Source organism: Phocoena sinus, chromosome 20 (genome assembly GCF_008692025.1).
Source record: "Phocoena sinus isolate mPhoSin1 chromosome 20, mPhoSin1.pri, whole genome shotgun sequence".
NCBI classification, from domain to species: domain Eukaryota; kingdom Metazoa; phylum Chordata; class Mammalia; order Artiodactyla; family Phocoenidae; genus Phocoena; species Phocoena sinus.
The window spans coordinates 2,840,177-2,866,177 of NC_045782.1; the positions used below are offsets into that span (position 1 = coordinate 2,840,177).

Sequence of the window (26,001 nt, forward strand, 5' to 3'; positions counted from 1 at the left end):
CCGAGAAGCGAAGTAATCAGGACGTGTGTGCCTTGTTCACATCTAATTTCTAAAGAAAACGGCTACAGAGCTAACGACCCCCGCCGCACGGCCTGCCACCTTTCTCCGCCCGTAGACCCTGCAACAACCTACACCACCCTGTCTGTGCGGTCATTTCCCGGGCACTGATCCCTTGGCCTCAGGATCGGACGGGACGGTAGTCCAAATGCATATCTGGAAGCCGGGCGGTGGCAGCCTCCACACTCCTTTTGTGGGCAACCCTGTCGCTTTGGTTCCAGGATGGTGATCAACACAGAGAGCAACATCCTTATGTTCCAGTTCGAGAATATCAAGTGGCAGTACTCCCTGGAACGGGCCAAACAGAAGAAGAAGGACAAAGAGTGTGCCAGGGAAGAAAACGGCCTCGCAGAAGCTCTCTCCAAGTCGAGCACTCAGATTTATAGCCCTCAGGAATCCATACCTAGCAAACACACGGCCCAGGAGTCCCTGTTCAGCAAATCTCACAGGTCCCCAGTTCTCCTGAGGGCATCCAGGTTACCTACAGGTAAGAATCGAATCCCAGGCAGCCCAGTGGTACCTGGTGGAGCAGGTGAGGGGCTTCCGGGACCAGTTTCTCTGTGGAATATTTCGGTCAATGGTTTCTTGATGATATGAATCCCAACCTGTATGTCATTCTCTTTGATGTGACAATTTGTTAGCCAGCTCAAGGGGATCTCCTGATTTTCAAGGCCTAAGTTTTCAGACTTACTAGAATCTTTCTGCAGTAGATGACACTAGCCCTTCGTACTTGCCATTAAAACAAAAACCAGACAACCAACATCCTCCCCCTTGCGCCCGATCCAAGCATATAGTACGTGATTATTTCCTTAGGACACAGACAAGATGTATTGTACTGCAGAAAAACCTCCCCTGCGGAACATATTCTCTGTAGACCTCTGACTGATAACATGCGTACCTGGAAAATACTAGATCAATAGATCACCTCCAAGAGTATTACACCACAAACGGTCAGTTAGGACAGAGGACCGAGAATTTCAGATAATGCATAAAGCTGGATAATCAGTAGGAAACGGGGGTAGGAGGGGGGCGTCAGGAGGTGATCTAGATGGACCTTCGGCTCCAGGTGATTGCCTAGTTTCATGGGACAACAGGAAGCAACAAACAGTAAAGTGATCATTTGGGTGAAAATCAGTTGAATTATCGGCTACGCCCCCAGTATTCATACCTAATTGAATCACATAATTACTACGGTTTCCTTCTCAATCTTAATTTAGGAGTGTTAACGGAGGCACCTCTAAGTCAAGGAACGCCAAAGTCACCCCGAAGAGATGGCAGGAAGAGACCGAGTTCTAGGGAAGCAAATGGCATGGGCACCGAGCAAGAGAATTTGGAAGCAGAACCCCTCGCCAGAGATAAGAACGGTGACCCTTCATTCTGAATTCACGTGGCAAGATTCAATCTCTCTCTCTCTCTCTCTCTCTCTCTCTCTCTCTCTCTTTCTTTGTTCAGTCTGATTTTTCAGCAGGTTCATCAATCAGTTTGCTTGCATTCTGAATGGATCAAATGCCCAGCTTCTCCTAAGAGTGGTGGGTTTTCCCTAATCGTCCCCTTACTGACTTGAGGCCACACAGAGCGAGCGCCTTTCTCAGAGCTGAGCCTCTGGTTTTGGGCTCACAGTCAGCCTCCTCACTTCTTGGACTGTTGTGTCATCAATCTGAGTAATGGGCTCAGCGGAAGGGAGAAGAGGCAGTGGGGCTGATTGCAGAGGCGTTTTAGGGGGGTTTCATGGGGGAGGAGCTGGATTGGGGGGTGCTCTACATGTGAGATAAGGGGATCAGGGAGATAGGCGGGGAGGAGCTTTGGAGAAGAGTTACCATGAATCAGGTGTCCCTTTGTTGTTTTCGAGAGACTCTGGTAAAGATTTAAAATGCCTTTCAAATATTTTTGGCTAATATAGTAGTGTTTCTTTGAATCAAACTCCCTGCAGAGACTAGCTTCAAGGTGAGGGTAAAACAATTGAGTTTTGTGAGGTCTGTAATAACAATGGGCATCCTTGCATATACCTGTCTCTGTATACCTGTATAGGTATACCTGCGGGGTAAAGTCCTAGGTGTGGCATCGCTGAGCCACAAGGATGATTGCATTTTAAAAGCTAGAAGGAGATCGCCATAGTTGTCTTTAAAAACTGCTGTGTCACTTTTCACTCCCACCAGCGATGCTTGAGAGCTCCCGCTGCTCCCAAGCCAACACTGGGTGTCCACCATCATTTTGCTCATATGATAAGTAAAGATGCTATTTGCATTTCTTTAAGGTTGATCACTCACAAACTAAATGTCCCTCAGTGGGCAGTAACTAAGTAGGTGATGACAAAGCCATACTATGACAAAGGCATATTATACAACAGCTAAAAATGGATGAGGAGCCCCATTTTTTTTTTTTTTTGAGGTACGTGGGCCTCTCACTGTTGTGGCCTCTCCCGTTGCGGAGCACGGGCTCCAGACGCACAGGCTCAGCGGTCATGGCTTACGGGCCCAGCCGCTCCGCGGCATGTGGGATCCTCCCGGACCGGGGCACGAACCCGTGTCCCCTGCATCGGCAGGCGGACTCTCAACCACTGCGCCACCAGGGAAGCCCATGGAGCCCCATTTTTGACTTGGAAAGAGATCCATAATGTATTATTATATGAAAAAAAGACAAGTTACTGAACAATGAGCCCATCACAATTCCTTTTAATAGAAGGAGAAAAACTGTGTTTTGTCTCTCTCACACACACACAGAGTGGTGTATTCTGGAATTGGATGAAGCACGGGGAAGACTTTGACATCTTAATTTCATTTAGATAAGACCTACTTGGTCAAGGAAAATTATACACTGTTATAAAATTGTGAAATCAATACCCTGTTGCATTTTCTTTGCTAGTTTTATTGGTGCAGTTTGAGGTGCAGATTTTACTTGCTAGGTCAGACTAGACAAATGCCTTCTCCTTTTCATGGTTCAGTTATGCATTTTGTAAAAGGAGGATAATGTTTTCAGTGTGTCTGTGAGGTATTGCAGGGATTCAAAAGCCCAAATGAGAGACATAGTAAATTTGCTCACCTGTGAAGACATCGTTGCTAACTCAAGGGCCTTAGGCATCTTGGAGGCCTTGACCCTAAAGTAGCATGCCAGAATGAATCTCTTGTCCTTGTCAGTGGCTTTTGGACCTACAAAATGTTCACAACATTTTGGGGGACTTCCCTGGTGGTCCAGTGGTAAAGAATCCGCCTTCCAATACAGTGGACGCGGGTTCGATGCCTGGTCCGGGAACTAAGATCCCACATGCCGTGGGGCAACTAAGGCTGCGTGCCACAACTACTGAGCCCACGCACCTCACAGGCCACGTGCTCTGGAAGCTGCGCGTCTCAACTAGAGACGATCCTGCGTGCCTTAACATGATCCGATGCAGCCAATAATAATAATAAATAAATCTAAAAAAAAATGACAGGTGATTTTTAAAACAAACCAAACCAAAACAAAACATTTAGGGAACTCCTGTTCAGGAACCGCCTTTTGGCCATTTGATAGTTTCAGTTTTGCAGGGGTGACGTGTTTTTTGAAGGCAGTTTTGATTTTGAGAAACATCCAAAGATCATTTGGAGTCAAATTTGATGAATAAAGTGGAAATCAAGCTTTGCCATCCAGGTTTTATTTAAAAATATAGGTATGTTACTGAAACTTTGTAAGGCCTATAAATGGGGTGTGAAGGTCCTTCCCACAGGGAAGTTTCAGGAATGTGTGGAGCACAGGCATTACATATGTTCCTTCCAAAATATGTGTATCTAGAGGTTAATACACACTTGTACACAAGTACTAGCATATTTGTTAAAAACGTGTGTTAAATATTTTGTAATTTCTCGTCTCATAGAGGATTTTTGCTCACATGATGGCAGCATGTCCACTGGGTAACAAAGACCATAGTCTGAATAGCAGTTGGAATGGATTTAACTTTCATACGTAAGTACTTAATGGTTTTCACGGAACACTGGTTTGTTTTTCTTTTCTTTTTTTTTTTAAAAGCAGATGATGTGGAGGAAATACCAAAACAAGGACAACTGGGAACTTTGGGAGACTTGATCAGTTGCTCAAAGAAGAAGTCCTGGTGCATCCCTATGTCACCTGACCAGTTCCTCCTGACTGTGAATGCCCTGCAGAAAGCCCATAATTCTGGGGAGTTTGCCTATCCCCGGAGGCCCCAAACCCAGGTCATCGATGCCTGGGGACCTTCCATTTCATACCCAAGGAAGGTCCTGAGTTTGAAGGGACGATCGGTCCAACATGCTGTCGATCGGTTGAGATTGAGCAACCCTCCCATAGACGTGAAACAAACCAGTATTCCCCTTGAAATCCAGAAGCGTCAGCCTAACCTGAAGAACTCCGTGCACAGCCCCAGAGTCCAGTCTACCATCCCCCAGCCGGTGCTCATCTTCCCCAGGTTCTCTGGAAGCTTAAAGGCTGAAGACCCGCCAACCAGTTCAACTGATGGAGCAGTGCGCAGCTTCAGCCCCTTAACCAGCACACAGGTCATCCAGCCAAACCGCGTGCTGGCTCCGCCGATGGGCACGACGGCCCAGGCTGCCAAGAGAGATTGGCCCCGCTTCTACACGGCCCTCGACCCCTTCAGGGTGAACACGGAGTTCATGCTGCTGACTGTGAAGGAGGAGAAAGAGTACGAGGAGGCCAAGATGAAGGAGTTTCAGGCCATAAAGCCGGCTGGAGGGGTTGACCTGGAAAAAGCCAGCAGAGCTGCCTGGGTCAGGAAGATCAAAGGCCTGCCCATTGATAATTTCACGAAACAAGGGAAAACAGCAGCCCCTGAACTTGGGCAAAACGTATTTATCTGAACCAGCCTTGGGAAATTGCAGCGTTTTATAATAATCAAAAAACCAAGTGGATGTTGGTGTTCGGCCTCTTTTTGTTTGTTTTCAACTGTTCCCTGGCAATTAACATGGGGACTCTTTAATTATTTTCCTATAAGCCAAAGAACTGATATTTATCAAAGTAAGAAAACAGAGAGGCTGGGGGTGATTGGCATCTGTAGTTCCACTGAAAACCATTCAGTGAGAGGCATGGAAGCCCTGTTTCATTGATGGGAGATGTTGGAAGTTTGATACCACTCATGGCTACCAATTTAGGGCTGTCATTTCTTCTAGCAAATGAACTGATGGGATTATATCAGAATAATGCACTGGAGTTCCCTGGTATTTTCGTATGGAAGCCTGATGAAGCTCAATGAGTTCAATTAAGAATCTAAAAGGAGAAGCCCTCAAATTGCATTCTTCCTCCTCAGGGCTAACTCCTATGGAAGAGAATTAGGCACATTCATCCTTTCTACATTAATATCATGTGTGTTGAGGTTGCTACTTAAGCCTGCTGAGGTTGGTGTCAGGGGCCAGGCAGGTGATTTAGACGTGAGCAGCCCAGCATAGGGGCTGTGGCCCATCAAAGAGCACAAGCCCCATGTGAAGGGGGTAGCTCCTACTCAGTAGCTCAGCATGGCGTAGGATGGAAACCATTGAAGCAGAATGCAGAACAAAACAACAAAACACCAACCCCACAAAACTCCGCAACCCACACACTGAGTGGGCCACCAAAACCCTGGCATCGGTAGGCTGGATGCACAGGCCACCTGTTCCCAGCCTCCGCTTTCACCTCCAGGTGCAGGAATACCATCATTTGCCAAGCTTTCTCCCCCTGGAGAATTTTTTCTCCATTCTTAGGAAATCAGGTTTAAAGTAGCACTGGCAAACAGCCATGTAAAAATTGTGATTTGAATGGAAAGAATCCCTTCAATTAAGGAAACGTGCTTCTACACATTATTCCATGAGCCTTCCAACAGCCGTTTGACAGCAGGCTGGGCAGATAGGATATTGTTATAATCACAGTTTCAAAGATGACATGAAGTCCCTGAATTTCAGCTCCTTCAAGGGGCAAGATCACAATATTCGCAGCTAAACTTAAAACCGTGATAAGAATAACATCTATTGAGTAGGTATGGACCCTGGAAGGGAAGGACACATAGATGTTAGCTAGATAATTGGTTAAGTGGAGTAGACGGGCTCAAACCCAGGGGGCTCAGACTCCGGGGCCCACGCTCTCAGCCTCTCTCCTTACTGTTTCCAAGGTCTACCTTCCTCCCTTAATAAGACCTGCCATGTTTAGGGTCCTCCCGCCTACTTCTTCTTAATAACATTTACCCCTTCGCAGGAGGACATTTATTTCTTCAACTGCTTCCACTATTTAAGGTACAAAAGTAATCCTGTACGGAATTACACGTCATCGTAAAACACTCAAACGAAATGAAAACTATGGAATAATCATGCCCCTGACCCCCACCCCTGCCCTCAGCACATCCACACTAGAGGAATGACACTGTAGGCGGCAGCAACATCCAGGCAACAAACCATGAAGTTCCAAAAGCAGCATCTTTTACTTTCCTCTCCTGCTTGGACCTGCCCGTGCCCCAGCCTGAGTCCTGGCTTCTCGCCCCGCCCCGCCCCCTCTCTAGCCCCGCCCCGCCCCCTCTCTAGCCCCGCCCCTCCCCAGCTCTAGCCCCGCCCGGATCCTCCCACTCCGAATCGCCCCGCCCCCACTTGCTCCTCCCCTGAGAGCCCGGAAGCGGAAGTGGGGTCAGGTTGCCGCTGTTACTCCGGCTCCTCCAGGCCCATAGTGACCCCGCCTCGTCTGTTCTGGTCCCCGGCCCGCGGCTGCGGCGCTGACGTGGCTCCCGGAAGTGGGGCTGGCGTGGGCCGCCATGTTGCAGCAGGTGAGGGGCTGTGGGCGCGGAGAGCGGGCCGCGGCGGCTGGGCCGGGCCTGCAGGGCCTGAGGGGCCCGTGCTGAGCGTCCGGGGCCGCTGCCGGAGCCCGAGGAGGGGCGGGTGGGCGGCGGGCGGGGCGGCCGGGGGCGGGGCCGGGGTCCGGGCTGCGCTGAGGGCCGGCGCGGGTGTGAGAGGCGCGGGGTCGCGCCCGGGCTGGCGGGCGGCCGCGGAGACGCCGTGTGTGGCCGGGCGAGGGGAGGGGGCCGCCACCCCGCACGTGGGATTAGGGGACACCCCCCGGCCTTGCGTTCAAGTTTGTGCTGTTACAGCAGCGTTGGAGGTGGCTGGTCCACTCCCGTGACTGCATCTGCGCCTCCGAGCTAATTACAGCCCTCACGTGTAGGACCAGAGATTAGTAAGAATCATTTCGTAGTTTCTTCCTATTTTTAAAAAAGTTTCACTTTTAGTTAGATTTTGTAGGCGTTTTTTCCTTTTGAGGGGTTACTGTGGCCCAGGCACTGTGCTAGGCCCCGGGGAAGGGCTGCGAACCGCACAGACGATTTCCTGCCGTGAATCGGAGGGAGAATTGGAGGGTGCCGGCGGTGGGGAGGCAAGATAAGTTAAAGACTGAAGGTAGTTTTCACAGGGCTGTCACAGAGCCAGGGTGGTGTGATAGCAGGTGTCTGCGAATAGGACGCCCTCGGGATTTAGTGTCGGAAAGGACCGCTCCGGGGAGGTGACCTGAGTGGGGAAAACCCGGTGATGGTCTGCACCTGCGCCCCGGCTGAAGGAGGCTGGAGAAAAACACAACGGCACTGACTGTTCCCACTTAGGCGTGTGGCCAGGCACCTCAAGCGAGCCCTTAGGGCCGCCAGGCAGTCGTCACCCTGCCCCCTCCGTAGACCCCTCTCCCTCCCACCTAGGCTGCTCTCGAGGGCTTCTCCCTCAGACCTTCAGCGTTTCTTCCTTATCTGCTCTCAGCCCCTAGCCTTGCTGCTCGTTTCACTGAGAAGGTGGAAGCCATCGGTGTCCGCACCGCCTGCCATCTCCAGCTTTCCTTGTAATCTCCTGTTCACTCTGCCTTTGTTTTATGTAACTGCACTGTCTGTGCTGCTTTTTTTTTTTTTTTTTTGATATGGGCCGTTTTTAAAGACTTTATCGAATTTGTGCGAAAACAGTATTGGTTTTTTTTTTTTTTTTTAATGTTTTGGTTTTTTTGGTCACGAGGCATGTGGGATCTTAACTCCCTGACCAGGGATCGAACCCACACCCCCTGCACTGGAAGACGAAGTCGTAACCACTGGACAGCCAGGGAAGTCCCGGTGCTGCCTTCTAAAGTCGAGCCCTCTCCTTGTGCACTGGTTTCCATCCCCTCTTGCCTAAATAAAGTACCCCCAGAGAATTCTAGCCTGTCGCCAAGGTGGAGACCACTGGTCTCATAGATGTGAATCCATTTTACATTTTCTAGCTTCAGCTGTTCCTCCACTCTTCCACCTTCATTTACTATGAAGGCTTTCTCCATACATACTCTGTGTGTTCCCACTTCTGTGCCTGTGAACAGATACCTAGTCAAGGGGCCAGAGGGAGGCCCAGCGGGTGAACTCTCCTGGAAGCCTCCCCACAGCCCGTCCCTCCCTCTGCTCCTGTTTGCGCTCAGGTTACTTCTGGCACTGATCACAGTCTGCCACGTGTCGTAGGTGATTGCTTCTTTGTTTATTAGCTCATGCCTTCAACAAATACTGTAGCACCTGGCCTGGTGCTCAGCTAGACACTAGGATTTATTACAATGCAGGGACGGAACTTGCCCTCCAGTAGCTTGGAGTCTAGGAGGAGGTAGGAGGAGTAGACTTGCAGTAAGACTATCCCGAGATAATTGTTCAAGCGGGGATTTGCCCAGGTGCTGTGGGGACGTGGGAGGGGGGATGCCTGGGGATTTCAGGGCAAGTTTCTCAGCCGTTGCAGTATTTGAGCTGAAAGTTGAAAGATGGTTTGGCGTTTGCCTGATGGTCTGCTTCATAGGGGATGGGGAAGGGAAGAGCTTCTGGGTAGAGAAAACATGAAGGGCAGAAAGGTGGGAGGGCCCGAAGTGTTTTCCCAGAGCAGGTAGTAACAGCATTGCTGCAGTGCTCAGTGGGAGGGGGCGTTGTTGGCCAGAGCAGGTAGTAACAGCGTTGCTGCAGTGCTCAGTGGGAGGGGGCGTTGTTGGGAGGTGGGCATGGGATCAGGTCCTGAGCTGCCGCGAGCTCTGGTTGGCTGTGCCTGAGGGATTTAAGTCTTATCCTGTACAGGGAGGGGCGCCACTGAACAGTTTGGGCAGGGGGGTGACATGGTATGCTCTCCATTTAGGGAGATACTCTGGGTAATGAGGGGCTGGAGTAGAGCGGGGGTGAGACCAGAGATGGCGGGTGAGTGGGGAGGGGCTGGCACTGTGAAGGTGTGAAGCATGACTGAGGCTGCAGGTGAGTTGCAGTGAGCTGAGGTGTGAACCACTTAGAGACCTGAGGTCGAGGAGGGAAGGGAAGTAGAGGACAGAAGGGAGATTCAGCATCAGGACTTTAAAACATCTCTTCACGCTGTAAAGGGCACCTGAAGAAGCTTGTATGCTGATGAGAAAAATCCACCAGAAAGACCTGAAGATACAGGAAACTGTAAATAAAGGGGACGAGTGATGGAACACGCCCCCAAGGAGGCAGGAAGAGAAGGGATTCTGACTACAAGTAGCTGGTTTAGCCTTGGAGAAAAAGGGACAGAGTTGTGAGAAGGGGTCAGGAAAACAGGGCTGCAGTCAGATGATTTTGTGGAGGAGCCAGAGACAGTGAGTTTATCTCGGCAGCCTCAGCCTTCTCTGAGAGCCGCCTGAGGGTGGCTGCATTGAGTTTGCGCTTGGCAGCTTCTTGGGTGGGATGGAGACAGCAGGTGCTTGGGTTGCCACGTGGGGTTTGGCCAGGTGATCAGGGTTGGGGGAGGGAACTGACCTCGCCCCTTCCCTAGGCTGTGAGTTCCAGGTGGCCGTGACCGCATCCTGCCGTCATCTTCCATATTGACTTGTGTGCTGCCTTGCATGTAGTAGGCATGCAATACGGAGTTTCATTCTGCTTCATGAATATTTGCTTTTCCTATCAGGACAGTAATGATGACATTGAAGATGTTTCACTGTTTGATGCAGAAGAGGAGACAACTAGTAGACCAAAAAAATCCAAAATCAGGTACGATGAAAAGTTACAAGACTCGGGTTAGTGTCTGGTGCTGTTCTGTCCATCGCCTGGTGCCAGCGACGGGGTTCGGGGCAGAGTGGTTGTGATGTGCAGGTGAATATTGTGTATTGCTGCTTTGCTCTTTAGTCTGAGATGAGGTGACATCTCACGTTTTCCCTGGGAATAATTGACATATGGCATTTTACTCAATACTGAGTTTTCAAATCTGCAAATCCAATTTTTTGAACACTGGTGTTTTTAATTCTGACTTTCGTACCAAGAATGCACCATTTCTTTAGATAGTTTCTGTAGATATATTACATTTTGATTTATTATGCAGATTTCAGAATTGTCTTTTGTATCAACTAATGTGAGAATATCAAGCCAAATATCTTTCTATTCCAAACTTAGTTATCGCTAAAGAAATTCACTTGATGAAATCAAATTCTACCTGAACCTTGAGAACATCTCTAAGTGAGGGATGCCCGTCACAAAAGACCACGTATTATATGATTTTGTTTATGTGAAATGTCCAGAATAGGCAAATCTATAGGGACAAGAAGTACATTAGTGGTTGCCTAGGACCGGAGAGGGGTGGGATTGGGGTCAATGGGGGGGTGACTGCCCATGGGTATAGGCTTTATGTTTGGGGTCATGAAAAAGTTCTAAAATTGATTGTGTGATAATTGCACAATTCTGTGAATATACCAAAAATCACTGAATTATACCCTTTAAATAGGGGAATTGTGTGGCGTGTGGATTATATCACAACGAAGCTGCTGATAAAACGGCAACTATGCGTGGTGGTCACTTTGTCTTAACGCCTGAAGTGATTTCTGAGGGCCTAGAAATTCTTAGGGCATGATATTTAGACATGTGAAAATAGGAGTCAGTCCTAAGAGTGTAGTTTCCTAATTCCTCTAAGCTTGGTAAAGTTTTTTGTTATATATTTTGTGAAAGTATATAATCAATGAGGTGTTAAAGTCACGTTTACATAGTGTATTTTCTGTGACAGCAGGGCCTAGTCAAATAATGGGACTTATGAAAAAAGAGAGGTAGGCGGTTTGCTTCTTCCTCAAGTCATCTTTTATTTTGGCAAGACTCTGCATGGTTCTGCTTTGGCTGAAACATTTTCATCTACATCTGCAGTACCTGTTGTAAATGTAATTGCATATCTTTTATTATGTTTTGGTTTTCAGACACCCAGTGGCATCATTTTTCCATTTATTCTTTCGAGTCAGTGCAATTATAGTCTATCTGCTCTGTGAATTGTTCAGCAGCAGCTTTATTGCCTGTATGGTGACAATTATCTTGTTGTTGTCATGTGACTTTTGGGCAGTCAAGGTAGGTTTGATTGTTTTTATTTTAAAATCGTATTTATATGATGAGATTGAATGACGTGTAAACAGTAAAAAAAAAAAAAAAAAATGACACTTAGCATTTCCGATTGGTGTTAATTTATCTTTTTGTTATCTTAGGCCTCACCGGTGTCAAAGTGCCAGTTGTGGCAGATCATGTGTAGGTTTACTGACTTGTCTGTGCTTTACGTTAACCTATGTCAGCTTTAAAGTTAAACAAATAAAAAAGTGACCAGCAGCTACAGACTACACATATTGCTTCTAATCCTCACCACTGGTTTTGCTTCAGGGTCACCTCCGGCTATGCCGCGTATGATTTCTAGATAAGACCCCAGGGTAGTTTGTCCACCATTACAAGTACCGACCATTACAAAGTCTCCTATTTGAGCTTGAGGGCAGTGTTTCTCAGCCAGGGCCAGTTTTGCCCTCCAGGGGGACGTTCGTTTTTCAGTGTCTGAAGACATCTTTGGTTGTCACAACTGGGGGTGGGGGAAGTGTGCTATTGGTATCACACGGGTAGAGGCCAGGGATGCTGCTAAATATCTTAAGGTGCACACACGGGGCAGCCCCCCCACATCAGGGAATCATCCGGCCCAAAATGTGGATAGTGCTGAGGCTGAGGGATCCTGTTGTAGGGGATAGAAAAGAGTGTAAGAAATGGTTCAAACTCAGAGGCTGTGGTAGGTAGAGGGATGGATGGATGGAGAGATAGGTATATAGATAGAGGGGCATGTGATAAAGTAACTATGGTAAAATATTAAATGTAGACACTAGGTGATAGGTATATGGGTATTCACTGTAAAACTTGACTTTTCTGTGTGTTTGGAAATTTTCATAATAAAATGGTAGGGGGAAAAATTGAAGGCAAAAAAAAAAAGGCAAAAGCTACTTTTGGAATTTGAGGTATGTATATTGATTCAAAAACCAGTAAGATGTTACAGGTCTGCTCATGTCCACCAACGCAGCCATTTTTAGATCTTTTGATTGTTACAGATATCAGAAGTGGTTGGCTTGGTGGTGGCCAGTTTCCGTAGGCCACAAAATGCTGAGAGTAAAGATTATAAAGGTCTGTTTCCTGTAGTCTTTTCTTTTGTACAGTCTTCTTTGCCTTGTATTTCTTTGAATTTCTTCTGTTGCTTTATGCTCTAAAGTGTTTACTGTATCCAGGTCACAGTTTTGTTTTGAGGAACATTTCTTTTTGTTGTTCATGTAATTTCTGCTTAGCCAAATAGAACACCACCTTCAGTCAGTTCTTCCTGGTAATTTCCAAAAATTATATAATTAGATCCTTGTGGGTTTAGAGTTTTAAAAAATGTGGCCAGAGGGAGTTCCCTGGTGGCCTAGTGGTTAGGATTCCAGGCTTTCACTACATAGCCTGGGTTCAGTCCCTGGTCAGGGAACTGAGATACCGGGATGCAAGCCGCAGCATGACCAAATTAAAAAAAAAAAAAAAAAATGTGGCCAGAAAGTATATTTTCTGATAACATTTTTTTTTTTAAAAACAAGGGCTTTAAAAATACTCTTTCATCTGTGGCAGAATTACTTACAGATATGCAGACAATTGAGATATGAAATTAAGAAGTCAAGAATGGGGAAATTATTAAATGGACTTGGGGAAGGGGGTGTGCAGGGTTCTGAATGTAGTTAGAACAGCAGTGTGTGGTAGTTGTAAATCTCAAGGCAGTTGTCAAAAGAAGAGATAATTATTAAAAAAATAAGATAAATAAGATAAAGTTATTTAAAAAATGAAAAGAACTTAAATGTTATAACCTATATGGGGCTTTTGTCTTATTTTTTATTTTGAGAAATATAGTAAAAAAAGAATAAATAGTTGTTTTCAAATTTTTATGGTAACTTTTAGTAAAATTTAAAACATTGTGTGTCTTCCACAACATTGGAGAAGACAGGAGCAACTAAAACATCAAGAGAAGGAGAACAAAGCAAGCGTCCAGGAACCTGAAATATCATAGGACAGAGTGCAAGGGGATGGGAGCAGTAGCACATTAGTTACAGCTGTAGATGTAATTTGATTAAACCCTCTTTTTAAAGATAAAAATTAGATTTGGTCAAAAATCAAAGTCTAACCCAAAAGATCTAACTATAATTGTAACGTTAGAAAAAGTAAAAGAAGGCAAAGATAACATAAGACTAATTCAAACAAAAAGAAACTTGACGCTATATTATTATCAGACAAAGCAGAAATGAGAGTAAGACAGCATTCAGTGGAACAAGAAAGGTGAGTTGATGAGTCACAGTGAGGATCATTCACAGAATGACATCACATCAAACTATAGTGAAAAACTACTAGAAACACTAGAGAAGATGGAGGAACACTGTTGTGATAGAAGTCTAACAAACCATTGTCTTTGCAGATCAGAGCAACAAAAAATACATAAGATTTGAAGGATCTGAATGAAATAACAAGGTCACTTTCATAGCAGTATTTGGAACTCTGTATGTAGAGGCATAATACCTTCTTGTTCAGTTCCTGTGGAACATTTACAAAAGCTGACTAAATATCACTATGAAGAAAATCCAAAGAAATTGCCCAAAGCAGCTACATTTTCTAGTCCAGTACAACAGAACTGGAGACTAATAAAAAAAAATGGTTGTCAAAATTGGGATTTTTAAAAAGAGCCATTCTGTTAAATATCTTGGCGTAAAAAGGAAGTAAAAACTGTAAATATAGATTATTTATACCTTAATGATAATGAACATCTACATTCAAACTTTTGAAATGTGTCTAAAGCTGAATTCAGAGGAAAAACAATAGACAAAAGGCTTTTATTAGAGGTCTAGAAGTTTCAAAAACAAAAATAATAAGCTTGAGAGAAATTCGGAAAATAAACTAATAATGACAAAAACAGAAAGTAAAGAATTGGAAAATGGGAAAATGGAGGAGTTTGAGACTATTCGAAGAGCTGTTATTTGAAAGTGCCACTAAAATAGACCTCTGGCTGTTCTCGGTCTTCTTTGCCAGCTCTTCTCTTTTGCTTAGCCTTTGATTGGTAGCGTTTCTACAAAACGAAGTTTGGTCTCTAAGGCTCCTCCTCTTCTTCTCTTCTGTATTCCTTTCATCATGTTAGGAAAGCTATTAAAGCAGTTTGTTACATTAGTAAGAGGGAAAGAGCTTGGTGCATTTCAAGTACTGAATGAAGGTCAGTGCCTATAACCATAGTCTTCGTTTGGGCTGCTGTACAGAATACCAGAGACTGGGTGGCTTACGAACAATAGGAATTTATTTTTCCAAGTCCTGGAGGCTGGAAATCCAAGGTCAGGGTGCCAGCATGGTCGGCCTCTGGTGAGGGCCCTCCTCCGGTTCCAGAGTGCTGATGTCTCGTTGTATCCTCACATGACTGAGAGCAGAGAGAGGGTGAAAGCTGTCTCTTGACTCTTATGAGGACACTAATCCCATTCACAAAGGCTCCGCCCCCATGGCCTCATCTAATCCTAATCACCTCCCAGAGGCCCCCTCTTGATACCATCACTTGGTGATGGGGTGGGGGCAGAGTTTCAACCCATGGATTTGGGGGGGACACAGTATTCAGTCCATAACCTTTTTTAGAGATACATAGTTATAAACTATATGTATCTGTGGTCAGGATATATAGGAAAAAGTAGGTCCCAGAAGCTAAAGATCAAGGGGTTTAGAAACACATTAGGGAACTGGAGAAAGGACAAGAGTTAGCTAGGGAAAAGAAGGGTAATGTTTATGGGTGTGCTGACCCTGTCACCTCTGCGCCTGTGGGGCCTGCCATGGCATTTTATTTACTCTTTTGTCCAGGCCTGGTACGTAGTGGTCTTTAACTGGATATTATGGCGGGAAAGCTGATGATTTCTTGTTTGTGAACTGTTACACTAAGATACGATGTTATGGTAGACCTGTAAATAATGTTTTTAAAATGTGTGTGCATATATTAATCTTTACCAGAATGTCACAGGTAGACTAATGGTTGGCCTGCGCTGGTGGAATCATATTGATGAAGATGGAAAAAGCCATTGGGTGTTTGAGTCCAGGAAGGTAAACTGCCTTTGTTTTGTTTTTTGTGTTTTTTTTTGCGCGTCATTCAAAAAATTATGTGTAGGGCTTCCCTGGTGGTGCAGTGGTTGAGAGTCCACCTGCCGATGCAGGGGACATGGGTTTGTACCCTGGTACGGGAAGATCCCACATGACGCGGAGCGGCTGGGCCCGTGAGCCATGGCCGCTGATCCTGCGCGTCCGGAGCCCGTGCTCCGCAACGGGAGAGGCCACAGCAGTGAGAGGCCCGCGTACCAAAAAAAAAAAAAAAAAAAATTACGTGTAGATACATTTGAGTATTTAAGGGTCAATTACCTAAACACTTCAGATGCATCTACACATAAGGGACCGCCCCAGGTCGCTTGGCATGGTATAGCACAGAACCAGATGATCTTCTAAACTTGCCTTGCGTTTCTCTTTAGTTCCGACTGGAAACAGGGCGTGTCCAGGAAAGAACCCTGAGAGGGCTTGGACTCAGGGTTTATGCCGCGTGCTTAGCTGCCTACCAGGGGCTGCTGCTGAAGGGTCTCTGTTTGGGGTCCCTGTGTGCCTTGCCTAGTGTAGCTCCCTCCAGTGGCTCCCTCTGTCCTTGCCCCCCGGGTCCTCCTCCATTCGTACTCAGGAGGAAGAAAGAGGAAGTTTGCATCTGGATAGAAAATCTGAGTTAAGCAGAGAGCAGTCAGTTCTTCAGGCTGTGCCTTCAGAAGCCCTAGGGGACCTTGCTCTGTTTTGGGTTAGCCTGCTTATCTGTAGTGGAAATCAGTTTGGGAGCCAGAGGACAAAACTCCTGGAGACAGCACCAATTAAATTGCTTGCCTCTGCTTGTTAGGGCCCCTGACTAGGACTCCTCAGAAAGCAGCATTGTGCTCAGTGAGCCCATAGTCCTTTATATTAATAAAATCTACCTTGGAAACCACTCAGCGCCCTTTTAAATTCCTGGGTGTTGCTGAGACATTCTGGTCATTGTCCGGAATCCCTTGACTGCATTTCTTCCTGTGGACCCTGATGGACCTTTTAGTCTCCAGGATGACCATAGCCTTGATTTCCTGAATCCTCACCTAAGAAGGCATCTTTCAAAGCTTGCTTATGAATAATCAGTATAAGTGCAAGAAGGATTGACTAGAAGCCTATCAGAGGCCACCCTTACTGTCTTGGGCGATGACAACTGTCCACTCTGCCCTGAAAATGAAACATTCTCGATTGAAAACAAAGTATGTTAAGACCAGTTCCAAAAATTACAGTAGTGGTAGATCTACTGTTTTGCTTGAGGGAGATTGTGGGGCGGGGGGTAGGAGTTCTAACTTGGGATTTGGGTTGTCTGTATTAATTTATTTGAATTTGAGGGTAAGGGGTTTTTCATTAAAAATGTTAAACTTTTTGCTGATAAATACCACAGAACATTGGTTATTAACTTCATGTTCTTTTGTAGGCCTCTCCTCAAGACAGTAAAACTGTTTCAGAGGCTGAATCAAGAATCTTCTGGTTAGGACTCATTGCCTGTCCGGTGCTGTGGGTGATATTTGCCTTTAGTGCCCTCTTCTCCTTCAGAGTGAAGTGGTTGGTGAGTATCAGTGTGGAGCTGTCAGTAACCCGCTAAGGTGGCTGGTGGACAGTCATAATAAGCAGCACCTGTGTTAACATCAGGGACCCCCCCCCCCCCCTTGAATAGGCAGCTTCATCATGTATTTCCCAAGTTTGGTTTCTCAACTCTGCTTTTCTCTAAGTACAGAGAGCAGAGTCCTGTGAAAGACTCCATCTCACGAGTTCTCCAAGTGCTGAGCAGAATTTGATTTAGCCCATCTTGTTCAGTGATTACCACATGTATCACATAATCTTGTTGGTCGGGGATGGTCAGTATACTCCACACGTGCTTAGCTTGGTTTGGAACTAACAGAGTGGTCTTTTCTGAAAATACTGGTTGGTAACCTGTTCTGGTTATCTACTACAACAGTCATTTTATGATCTCTCGCAGTTTCACTGGTTCAGAAGTTTGGGAAGGGCTTGTCTGGAAAGTTCTGGCTTGGGATCTTTTGTACTTGTGGTCAGACAGTGGCTGGGGGCTGCTGAGGCTTCTCCTCTTTATGGGGTCCCATGGCCTCTCAACACGGTCTTTCCACATTGCTGGTTGGGGCTCCATTACAGTCTGGTGGCCTCATGGCAGTTAAACTTGGAGGGTCACAGCTCCAGTTGAGAGTGTTTTAGCTCACAAGCTGTATTACCTTGTACAACTGTATTAGTTTTCTAGGGCTGCCATAACAAAGTATCACGGACTGGGTGGCTTAAACAACAGAAATTTATTTTCTCCCAATTCTGGAGGTCTGTCTCTTTGGCTAGTTGACTGTCTTCTCCCAGTGTCTTCATGTGGTCTTCCCTCTGTACATGTCTGTGTCCTAATCTCCTCTACTTATAAGGGCACCTATCATATTGGATTAGGGCCCACCCTAGTGACCTTATTTTTCCTTAATTCTTTAAAGACCCTGTTTCCAAATACAGTCACATTCTGGGGTCCTGGGATTATATACATTAAACATATACATTTTGGGGGAACAAAGTTCAGCCCATGACAACCACCTAGCCTCAGAAGTAACAGCATCACTTTTGGCACCCGTCCACATTCAGGAGAATGGAAATTAGGCTCTACAGCTTGATGGGGGAGTAAGAAGATTCTAGAAGAGCATGTGGAGATACAATTGCCACCATGTTTGGAAAATATAATCTGTCACTTAGCTCAAACTGTGTGTCTTATTCTTTTAATAATTGATTTTATCTCACTTAATACATATTGGTATCAGATGTATTTTGGCCTTAATTGTGTTTTTTTCCCCTGTTTTTAATATTTCCTTGTCTAGTTCGCTGTATAGGTTCTCTTTTCCTTTGTGCATACACGTACATAAATACTTTCCCTTTTGAGATTTGGAAGGTTTATTTTCTGTTTTTAGTTTTTCTAGTAGTTATCTGTATCACATAACCCTCTTTCATGTATTTCATGTATCATACCCTCTTTCATGAATTAAGAAATGTATTTAATGTCTTGATTTCCTGCTGTGAAAGATGTAAAGTTAACATTCATGCCTTCTCCCACCTTTCCTCCCTCCTTCCACTTCTGGATTTTTGTTGGTTGTAGTCTTACTTTAGTTATTTTAAGTAATATACTTATTCCTGTTTATTGACTTAGAGACTGTTTAGAAAGGGAATGAAATAAACACTCTTATATTCCCTCCTTTGTTTCTTCCCTTTCTATGCCTGAGCTTTGTTTGTTCCAGTATTATTTTTGTTGTCAAGGTTTATAACAATTACCTTTCGAAACGATATTTGTTACTGGTTGTTCAGTCTTTGATCTACTTTTAAATAAATTGATTCAGTCCTTTTATTGCAGCTTCTCCTTTACCTCTTGGTTGGCTGAATTTCATTGTTGGGTGATTTTTTTCAAAAAACTTGTGGGTGTTATTTTCCTTTGGCTCTGTCATGTTTAAGAATATGAGCCTGTTGACTTTATTCTTGAATAAACTTTTCTTTTTTCTTTCTGAATAAACTCTTTATGCTTGAATAAATTCTTTATTTCTTCATTCTTGAAAAAAGATTCTTTATTCTTGAATAAAGAATCGGCTAAGTTAATATTCTTGGGTCACAACTTTTTTCTCTCACCATTTAGAAGGCATTACTTCCTCATTTTCTAATATTGAATATTGTAGAGAAATCTGAGGCCTGGCTTACTTAACCTCCGTGTAAGGGAGTGAATTATTTTTCTCCCTGGACAAATAGTTTTTGTTAATCATTCTTGAAGTTTTAAAATAGCATACAGAACCAGATGGTCTTTGTGTTTATCTTTGTGTATTGCTTTTTCTGGAAACTGTGCCCCTCTAGTATGCAGGCACAGGTTTTGCTTTGAATCAGGGAAATTATCTTCTGTTGTCTTCACATGTATTTACGTTCTGTGTTTTTGGGGTCTCTGATTCTGAGGTACCAGTTCCCTGTGTGTCGGATCATTTTCATCTCTTCTCATCCACCATCTTAAATGCTTTCGTCTCATCTTTTCCTTTCTGGTTATTCACTTAGCACATCTTTGTAAGAGTCTGCCGTACACCAGAGCTGTCTTGGGCGCTGGGGATGTGATTAAGGGCCCGATAAACAAGATGACTGCTCCCATAGCACCGCTTTCTAGTGGAGCAGAGTGTAGACAGACAGTAAATAAGGGTTGTTAGAAAGGTGACCCACAGTAACGGAGTGGAGAGTGCCAGGGAGAGCAGAGTGGGCTGCTTTAGCAAGGGCTTCTCTGCGTTTCCTGAGCTCTGCCAGCTCCGTTTTCAACTCCTTCTGGTGTCTTGTCTTACCTTCATTCTCTTTGAATTCTTGTCTTTAGGTTCTTCTGTAGGGTGATGTATGCTTCAGGAATGCTTTTATTTTGGTGGACTCTATTTCTTTTTAGAATCGATTCTTCGTCTGCTTTTTGCATACTGTGTTTCTTTCTTCTTTTTGTTTTTTGCTGTGGTCCTGCGTAGCTGCCTTTCCCTGTTCCCCTCCCCATTTTGCTCCTGTTCGCAGTGGCGGCTCTGTCCAGACCTTCTCTTGATGTTGGTTTCGTGTGGGTGAGTTCTCCTTGCCTGCCTGCCTTGTTGTCTGAGACATCTGGGCTCTGCTGTGAGCTGCCTGAAGGCGCAGGTGTGAGGAGGGGACCGCAGCCCTGCCGCCGGCTGCCTCGGCTGGCTTGCTCGGGTTCCTTCCCTTACATAGTGGAGTTCTTGTTGCTCTGTCGTGGTTCTGCCCTCCTGCTTTAGATCGTTTGTGAGCCCTTGGAGCCTTCACCTCTCTCTGGGGAGGCAGCCCAGTCTTTCTCTGGCAGTGTTTCCCCTTCCCTAAAGCAGAGCAGGGAGGGGGGGGGGTGAAAGGTGGTTTGGGCTCCTGTTTTAAGACCACAGGGCGGGAAGGGGGCATCCTGTCCCTCAAGCTTCCCCACCCACTGTTCTCTGTGGTGATGGGCTTGATGACCGTTGGTCCTCCTGCCTACTCAGACCATTTGCTTATTCTAGAACAGGGCTTGGCCAACTGGCCTGCAGGCCAAATCTGGCCTTACGCCTGTTTTTGTAAATTTGTGTTGGAACACAGCCTTGCCTGTTTGTTTACATATTGCCTGTGGCTGCTCTGGGGCTAGAATGTCAGAGTTGAGTATTTGCAAGAGACCATATGGCCTGCAGAGCCTAAAATATTATCTGGCCCTTTACAGAAAAGCTTTGTAGAATATTTAACCGTGGGATCCCCTCATGTTGTTCTAATTAACTTTTCTTTAATAATATTTAAATAGTAGGCTTGCGTTTCTTTTTCTCAGTCCTTAGCGGTCTTAGTGGGGTCACCTATAGGATTGTGGCCACAAGGAAGAAACAACTCTGCTGAAGTGCATTTCTTCCTAGTGCTGTGTCCCCCTCTGCGCCCTTCCCCCATCTCCTTGTCACAGAAGGCAAACCCCTGTTGCTTGCTACTTTGAGGCACTGGTTTGCTTTCTTAGAAGCCAGTTGTTGCCCACACAGTAGCATAGAGCAGAGACTCAGCTCTGTGTGCTTTCAGTGTGTTGAACTTGATCTATCTCTTGACCATTCTTAAGGAAACAGTTAACATTTGAGCCCCTTCTGAGTCTCATTTACTTTTTTTATATCTTTACTCACAGAACCATGGAAAATATTAGAGAATGAATGATCCCCCTGCTGCATCCCCGGGGCTGGCACAGAGCATGTGTGTTGATGGGTGCTTGTTGGGTGGTGTAGAGCGCATATTGGACGGGTCTGCTCTGGGAGGGAGGGAGCACGGGAGTCTCACGGCCACAGCCCCCCTTCACAGAGCTTCCACTTCCTGCTCTTTCCCGAGACAGTCTCCGCGTTTTGTTTATGGCAGAGAGACGGTCAGTCAGTGTCAAGCCCGTAACTGTTGGTTATTCCCCTCTCCCAGGCGGTGGTTATCATGGGTGTGGTGCTGCAAGGGGCCAACTTGTATGGCTACATCAGGTGCAAAGTGGGCAGCAGGAAGAATTTAACCAGCATGGCTACGTCGTACCTTGGAAAGCAGTTTTTAAGACAAGTAAGTGTTTTCTGGATGTCAGGGTAATTTGGATGTGGTCAGTGACTAATGCAATGAAGATTTCTAACTCTTGCAGAGTTTAATTTCTATGAAGTACTTTAAAAAAAGTATTTTAAAGGGACATACTTATTTAAGTACGACATGATGATGATAAAGTTGTTTTAATTTCTCTTTGGAGGCTTTTAGGGCATTCCAGAAATGTATTGTTGATATCCTGAAATTATTTTAAAACCAGAGGGATAAATGTTCATTGATAATAACTTCTTTTTTTTAATTAGGTGGAGTTCAGTTGCTTTCCATTACTTCCGGTGGCTCTAAATGAACAGTTTTGAAGAATGTATCAATATATTGTATGGTTTTAGGCTTTATAGTAAGAACAAGTTAGAAACATAATAAGACCGTATCGTTAAAGATTGTTTTAAAGTACTCAGTTTGTTTTTGAAGAATGTATAGGTTTTACTATAGTTCCCCGATATGAAGATTTAAATCGTAGTTTTCCACGGGGTAAGTGGTATTCATAGGTAAATAGTAATTGGTAAAACCTTTGGGAAATTGATTAGGTCTTTGTATGAGTGATGTCTCGTGTTTGTGTTCATGCAGTTGGTTGGGCAGGTAACGTTATACAGGACACTTACGGGTTCTCAACCTTGGACATGCATCAGAATCTCCTGGAGGGCTAGAGCACAGATTGTGGGGTCCTACCCCCAAAGTTTCTTATTTAGTTGCCCTGGGACCGGGTCTCATAGGTCGCACGTTTGCAGGTTCCCAGGTGGTACTGATGTTGCTGGTTCAAGGATTACATTTGTGACTAAAGCCCTGAGAGGCTAAGTGACTTCTCAGGAACATACAGAAACAAAGTGGTGCAAAGCTAGGGCTTAACCCAGCTCTCTTGAAATCCAGTGCCGTTTCCTGTACAGTTTCTCTTATATAAAAGTTAAGAAGTAGGGAAAATGAGGATTCTTGTAGGGACATGACTCTCCTCCTGAGGGTTTTTGCAGAGTCCCAGTATACCTTTGCGGGGTAAGGTCCACCTCATGGTAATTGTCAAGTGTGTGCTTAATAGGTTTTTTTTCCCTTACGATTACCAGCATTCAGGTGAAATTGAACCTTGAGCTGACATACATGGACAGGGTCAGTAGACTTACATGGCACTCGGTGATGCTCTGCTCAAATGCGAGTGACTTGCTGGACATCTGGGTGGACCCATTGCTGTACTTCTTTAGCGTGACCGTAATTTTTAATGTAATTGGGCCATGGGATGCCAGGTAATGTAGTAGCTGGCTGTGCTGGCAATTACAAAATGTTTTCCTAGTGCTTTAAATCTGGTATGTTAAGTAAAATAGCTTTGAGTGTTAAGGAGTTGTTTCTCTTTTGCAAGTGAAATAGCTTTTAGTGTTAAGGAGTTGTTTCTCTTTTGCAGACCACTGGAGACGATCAGACCTCCTGAAGAGAGTGAGGGAGTTTCCATTGGGAACAACTGAAGGGGATCTTGACTCTGAACCTTTAGAACTCAGTACCTATTGCAAAGAGGAGTGTTGGGTTTGTTTTTCCATTTTAAAGTTTACTTTAAAAAAAAAAGGAAAAGTAGTTTTCATATTAAGTTTTTACTTTCTAGCATATGGGGCTTGAAGGTGTGGTGTAGCTAGAAACATTGTTAACATTTGGTTCATGGTGTACATATGTGTATGCACATAGTCGTGTAAGATCCATGTGTCTTAAATTAACAAAAGTGTTTGTGTTCATGCCCATATGGAATGGAGACCTTTGCATTTTGATCCACAGAACAAGAAGGATGTTCCTAGTCTATCTCAAAACTCTCTGTGTTTACATACTATTTCTGTAGATTATTTTAGGTTTTGCTTCCATGGTAAGAGTGAGCACTTTGGCTTATATATAGAGTTAGAAATAATTGTTAATTTTACACTTAATATATACTTCATGATGAAACTTCTTATCCTAGGCGTTTACAGGCAGGTAAAAACCAAATTTGGGCTATTGGTGTTAACTAGTTTCTAAAGTTTTGTTTATTTTTATTTGTAATGAGTCACGTACTTAAGGCCCAGTTAATATAAAAGGAATTTTCATAGTTTATGTTCATGGGATACGTAGGCATTGCTGCTGTTCTATTTGTTTTTGGGGAAAGATAGCCAGATTTTACTTTGGAACCTTCCAGAAGCTCTTCAGTGGTCCTTGGCCTAATGAAATCTATCTTTTACCACTAAAAGAGTATTATTCTTATGTCATAGTGAGAATAATCATTTCAATACTTGGCATCGTAAATGCCTAAAAGACGTTTTATTTTACGAATCTATTTTTTTTCTTGCTATAATGGGGCTATTGTAAATCATGTATTTGTATTAATGGTATTTCTTAAAACAATGTATGTAACAATCCGCAAACTACTGTAGGCATCTGTAAATTCTGTTGTAGGTACTGTAAATTTTCTTTTAATTGGCAGATAGATTATTTTGTGATTGTATTTATACATTGTTAAAAATTTTTTGAAGATGTTTTGTTTAATTGAATGTATCTTATTGGTGTGATAGCTTTGAAGGTGCATAACTTTATATTTGTATAAAACTCTACTGCTTACAAAGCACTTTGACACTCGTAATCTCATTTGATCCTCACGACAAGCCTGTTATGTGTGATGCCGGTTTATAGGTGACGAAACAGGACTTCAGGTTATTGACTGACTTGCCCAAGGAGACACTGATTACAGGAAGACCCATCAGGACATATTACTGATTTTAGAGGAAATATGTGTCTCTAAATGTCCTTTCCTTTCGTACGAATCGTTAATTTACTAAGTCATTAATTTGGTAAGTGCTTGTTTCCCATTTTATTTATACTTGTCTGGTGAGGAAAGTGGATGCTGCATAAATGTTTTTATTTAACCTGAAAGATCTGGTGTCAGTCTGTAGAGCTGAGAGTCTCATGGGGGGGTTGCTCTTGAGGTTACTATTGTTATTTCAGGCTGCAATCCTAAACCAAATATGAATTGAATTTTGGAATATGTACGTGGCAAGACCTACTGTTTATCCCCCAATATTCATTTTTCCCTTCTATTCATTTCCCACTTACTAGCCAGGACATGGCAACAAAGACAGTTTTTCCCAGATTTTCTTGCTGCACCTTGGCTACGCTTCCAGGAAGTATTCTTAGAAGGTCGGCATGCGCGTCCCCTCCCCTTTTCACCCCTCTTAGCTGAAATGTAGACAGAATAGATGGCGCTTGAACAGCTGTCATGGACGATGGGGTGGAAGCCTTATTTTTGAGAACAGCAGAGGAATAAGGTAGAGGTTGAGTTCCCTCTGATGGGGCCAGCAGCCCTGAACTGCCAGTCTGAATTTTTAAGCGAGAAACAAACTTCTGTCTTGTTTATTGCTTTGGTTTTTCTGTTACTACAGCCTAAGTGAATTCTTATCAATACAGTGTATTTTCAGCAAGCCCCACAATTGTTTCCATTAGTATAGTATCTGAGATGTAATAGTTCATCAAATACATATTTGCTCTTTTCTGTGAGTTAATTAAGCTAATATTATAGATTCTAACAAGTCCAGCTGTTCCAGATGCTGTTGCTGCGTAAAAATTCACCCCAAAACTTAGCAGTGTAAAACAGTCATTTTCTTATGCTTACACAAGCTGTGGGTCAGGAATTTGGGTGGAGCTCAGTGGGGACAGCTCTCCTCTGCTGCCCAGTCTGGGGCTTGGCTGAGAGATTTGAAGGCTGGGTTTTGCACATTGGCCAGGAGGCAGGAGACATCTGGGGGCATCTTCACGGGTCTGGAGATTGATGGTGGCTGTCAGCTGAACCTCAGCCAGGTTGCTGGTTGGAACACCCACATTTGTGACCTCTGGGTCGTCTCTCTGTGGAGGCTCATCTGGGCTTCTTCACAGCCTGGCAGCTGGGGTCTAAGACAGGCTTCCCCAGGGAGCCAGAGAAGTGTGTGACGTTTTTATGACTAGTCTCGGGGTTCACATAGTGTCACTTCTGCCATACTCTGGTTGAAGCAGCCACTAAGGTCCCCCTGAGTTCACGGGGAGGGGACAAAGCAGCCATCTTTGGAAAGTAAAATCTGCCACACATAATCGTTTCAAGACGGGAAAACTGCTTGAAGAGACCGAGGGTAGCAGGTGTTGCTTTCTTTTTTATCTTCCCTGGTCAGCCTTGAGCACAGGTAAACTGACTGAATGGTGCAATTAAAATGAAAGTAACATTGCATTCTGGAGCCCCCAGTGTGCCTGTTGTTTGGCCCACAACTCTGAAACATAGGCAAGGGTGTGTATGGTTGTGTGGAGGTGATGGCACAGTAAGTCCACCATGGTGTCAGTACTGTGGTCCTTTAAATTTGTAAAACTCTTCAGAGCTCATTCAGAGTTCTTTTATGTCTATTACCTTATTTGATTTTCCCCCGTAACCTCTAGAAGGAGGAGAGATCATGAACAACCTCATGTTACAGATGAACAGCTAAGACAGAGAAAAGTAAAATAATTTACTGACGCTTGCAGGTAGTAGAGACAGTGATGCTCCCCCAGTATTCCCTTTGTTCTCCTGTACTTCCCACCAG

At 44.6% G+C, this 26,001-nt stretch overlaps 3 protein-coding genes across 9 annotated transcripts in view; all 3 read left to right on the forward strand.

Moving 5' to 3' along the window:
- LOC116745471 (F-box/WD repeat-containing protein 10-like) overlaps positions 1–8,836 on the forward strand; it is a 64,506-nt gene extending 55,670 nt beyond the window's left edge. Inside the window, exons 20-23 of the mRNA XM_032616223.1 lie at positions 279–544; positions 1,275–1,421; positions 4,057–4,902; positions 8,826–8,836. Coding sequence (XP_032472114.1) covers positions 279–544; positions 1,275–1,421; positions 4,057–4,880 — 1,237 coding nt within the window. The 3' untranslated portion in view covers positions 4,881–4,902; positions 8,826–8,836. The remainder of the gene's footprint in view (positions 1–278; positions 545–1,274; positions 1,422–4,056; positions 4,903–8,825) is intronic.
- On the forward strand, positions 6,645–24,327 carry LOC116744989 (Golgi apparatus membrane protein TVP23 homolog B). Of its 7 annotated transcripts, none has more exons than XM_032615153.1 (7): positions 6,645–6,802; positions 9,918–10,000; positions 11,188–11,332; positions 15,278–15,367; positions 16,794–16,925; positions 21,302–21,430; positions 22,851–24,029. In XM_032615153.1, the coding sequence occupies exons 1-7, from the start codon at positions 6,791–6,793 to the stop codon at positions 22,875–22,877; spliced, it is 618 nt and encodes a 205-aa protein (XP_032471044.1). In that variant the 5' UTR covers positions 6,645–6,790; the 3' UTR covers positions 22,878–24,029. The 7 variants fall into 7 exon arrangements, 6 of the variants coding, with proteins under 6 accessions (XP_032471044.1, XP_032471048.1, XP_032471045.1 ...); XM_032615154.1 differs by lacking the exon at positions 6,645–6,802 and adding an exon at positions 6,983–7,209 and having other exon boundaries at positions 22,851–24,327; XM_032615152.1 differs by lacking the exon at positions 6,645–6,802 and adding an exon at positions 9,264–9,442.
- TEKT3 (tektin 3) overlaps positions 24,125–26,001 on the forward strand; it is a 182,786-nt gene continuing 180,909 nt past the window's right edge. The window contains exon 1 of the mRNA XM_032615149.1: positions 24,125–24,252. The gene's annotated coding sequence lies outside the window, so the exon portion shown is untranslated. The remainder of the gene's footprint in view (positions 24,253–26,001) is intronic.